The sequence below is a fragment of the Trypanosoma conorhini genome (genome assembly GCF_003719485.1).
Source record: "Trypanosoma conorhini strain 025E chromosome Unknown Tco_14.4_contig_01375, whole genome shotgun sequence".
NCBI classification, from domain to species: domain Eukaryota; phylum Euglenozoa; class Kinetoplastea; order Trypanosomatida; family Trypanosomatidae; genus Trypanosoma; species Trypanosoma conorhini.
The window spans coordinates 1-2,597 of record NW_021705477.1 but is presented as its reverse complement, the minus strand read 5'-3'; the positions used below and the strand labels follow the sequence as shown (position 1 = coordinate 2,597).

The following is a 2,597-nucleotide window of genomic DNA, read 5'->3' as shown; positions in this document are numbered from 1 at the left end:
GACGACGACAGCGACGCGGAGACCGTCACCTCGCCGGAGGACGCCTCGGTGGGGGCGGGCCGCACGCCGCCCACGTCGCAGTCGCCGGCGTCCAGGCAACGCGGGTCGGCGCTGAAGGCGCACGTGACCTGCAGCTCAAAGTACCACGCGCGGTACTCTGCCCCCGACAAGCACGCCAGCAGGGAGTGCCCCTTCTGCACGGTGTGCCACATGATGGAGGCGCTCTTCAACGGCTACACGCGCACCTGCTGCTGGGGGCACGGCCCGACGGAGCGCCGCATCGCGTTCCACCTCAAGCACCACCCGCGCGTCCACGCTGCCGCGCTGGAGCGCCTCGCAAGCTGGCGCCAGGGCCTCCCCCTGCCCCCGTCCGACGGCGTCGTGTAGCGGGGTGCGTGTGGGTGGGTGGGAGGAGGAAAGCAACGAGGCCCACGCAGGCAGGGGGAGGGGGGGAAAGGAGCGACGAAGCAAGGAAGTGTGCCCGTGTGTGTGTGTGTTTGCGCATAGAATCTATGTCTTCCCGCTTAAGCTACTGCCGCCGCCGCCGCCGCCAGCTTTGCCCAAGCAAAGAAGCAGCCCCTTTCCCCAAAGTGGGGTGGTAGTAAATAAACCTCCCTTTGCTCATCACGTTCTCTTTATCCTTTTTTGTTTTCTCCCTCTATACGTGTATATATGTATGAGTGTGTGCAGCAGCGTGGTCGTTTAACGTTTGCGTTCTGACGGGCTTGGTCGGCGCAGGCAATGACACGGCAGGTGTTTGACCGGCGGAACAACGTGGCCCCCTCCATGGACGCCCTCATCGGCGACACGCCGGCGGTGTACCTCACAAAGATGAACAACACGGCGGCGAAGATTGTGCTGAAGCTCGAGTCGCTCAACCCCATGACCTCCGTGAAGGACCGCCTCGCCTACGCCGTGTACGAGAAGGCGGAGCGGGACGGGAAGCTGATCCCCGGCAGGAGCGTCGTTGTGGAGGCGACGAGCGGCAATACGGGGATTGCGCTCGCCCAGCTCGGCGCGATACGCGGGTACAAGGTGATCATCATCATGCCCGAGTCCATGTCGATCGAGCGGCGGTGCCTGATGCGGATTTTCGGGGCGGAGCTGCTCCTCACCCCGGCGGCCTTAGACATGAAGGGGTCGCTGGCGCTGGCGCACCGCATCGTGGGCAGCAACCCCGACGCCGTGCTGGTGGACCAGTTCTCCACAAAGTACAACGCCCAGGCCCACCAGGAGACCACTGGGCCGGAGATTTGGCGGCAGACGCAGGGGCAGGTCGACTGCTTCGTGGCCGGCGTGGGGACCGGCGGGACGCTGACGGGGGTGGCGCGCTACCTCAAGTCGGTGGGCTGCGGCGCCACGATAGTCGCGGTCGAGCCCGCCGAGTCGCCCGTCCTCGCCGGCGGCAAGCCGGGGCCGCACCGGATTCAGGGCATCGGCGCCGGCTTCGTCCCGCAGGTGCTGGAGGGGGCGCTGGTGGACGAGGTGATCCAAGTCCCCAGCGACGCGGCCATCGATGTCGCCCAGCGGCTCCCCCGCGAAGAAGGCATCTTCTGCGGCATCTCCGGCGGCGCCAACGTCTACGCGGCGCTGCAGATCGCGCGGCGGCCGGACATGGCGGGGAAGACGATCGTCACCATCATCCCCTCCTTCGGCGAGCGCTACCTCTCCACCGCCCTCTACACCTCCGTCAAGGAGGAGGTGACGGCGCTCCCCGTGGAGTCCGAGGTCTGACGCCGCCGCAGTGTTTCTGGCTATATATATATATATATGTGCATGTATCTCTCTCTATCTACCTATCCATTCTTCATGTGTGTGTGTGAATGTATATATGCAGTACCTTTTCCGGCCCTCCGTATGTATTTCGGCGGGACAGTCGGGAAAACCGAGCGTGCGAAAGTGAAAAGGCAAAAAAAAAAAGAACAAAAAGAAATCGAAGCAAACGGAGGTGGAAGGAAAATGCATTACTCAGCATTTTACTGTCAGTATATATTTTTTTATTGTTTCCTGTTTTACTTTCGGCCTATGTGTGTGTATTTACGCATGCGCACGTGTGTGTGTGTGTGTGTATGCGTGCGTAATAGTAAGGATGGCGCATTTTTGTTTTTGTTTTTGTTTTTGTTTCGGTTTGCATGATTCTTTGCTTGGTTGGACCCCTTGCAACTCCTCAACGCAGCATCTCTGTCTGTGGGTCTCTGTCTCTGTGTGTGTGTGTGTGTGTTTGCGCATAGAATCTATGTCTTCCCGCTTAAGCTACTGCCACCGCCGCCGCCGCCAGCTTTGCCCAAGCAAAGAAGCAGCCCCTTTCCCCAAAATGGGGTGGTAGTAAATAAACCTCCCTTTGCTCATCACGTTCTCTTTATCCTTTTTTGTTTTCTCCCTCTATACGTGTATATATGCATGAGTGTGTGCAGCAGCGTGGTCGTTTAACGTTTGCGTTCTGACGGGCTTGGTCGGCGCAGGCAATGACACGGCAGGTGTTTGACCGGCGGAACAACGTGGCCCCCTCCATTGACGCCCTCATCGGCGACACGCCGGCGGTGTACCTCACAAAGATGAACAACACGGCGGCGAAGATTGTGCTGAAGCTCGAGTCG

The 2,597-nt window shown here is 60.3% G+C and overlaps 2 protein-coding genes across 2 annotated transcripts, besides 7 other annotated features; both read left to right on the top strand.

Annotated features, from left to right (window-relative positions):
* Tco025E_09951 (uncharacterized protein) lies at positions 1 to 387 on the top strand (the record flags this gene model as incomplete). The annotated part of the gene is made up of 1 exon (XM_029376753.1): positions 1 to 387. A coding segment is annotated over one exon (387 nt), but the record flags the coding sequence as incomplete, so codon positions are not given.
* Positions 388 to 534: 147 nt separating this feature from the next.
* Positions 535 to 552: a microsatellite.
* Positions 553 to 741: 189 nt separating this feature from the next.
* Positions 742 to 1,734, top strand: Tco025E_09950 (putative cysteine synthase; the record flags this gene model as incomplete). Its single annotated transcript, XM_029376752.1, has 1 exon — positions 742 to 1,734. One exon carries the CDS (start codon positions 742 to 744, stop codon positions 1,732 to 1,734), a length of 993 nt encoding a protein of 330 aa, XP_029223124.1.
* Positions 1,735 to 1,755: 21 nt separating this feature from the next.
* Positions 1,756 to 1,795: a microsatellite.
* Positions 1,796 to 1,804: a microsatellite.
* A 105-nt stretch (positions 1,805 to 1,909) lies between these two features.
* Positions 1,910 to 1,933: a microsatellite.
* Positions 1,934 to 2,051: 118 nt separating this feature from the next.
* Positions 2,052 to 2,079: a microsatellite.
* Positions 2,080 to 2,097: 18 nt separating this feature from the next.
* Positions 2,098 to 2,124: a microsatellite.
* A 58-nt stretch (positions 2,125 to 2,182) lies between these two features.
* Positions 2,183 to 2,224: a microsatellite.
* Between the last annotated feature and the right edge of the window lie 373 nt (positions 2,225 to 2,597).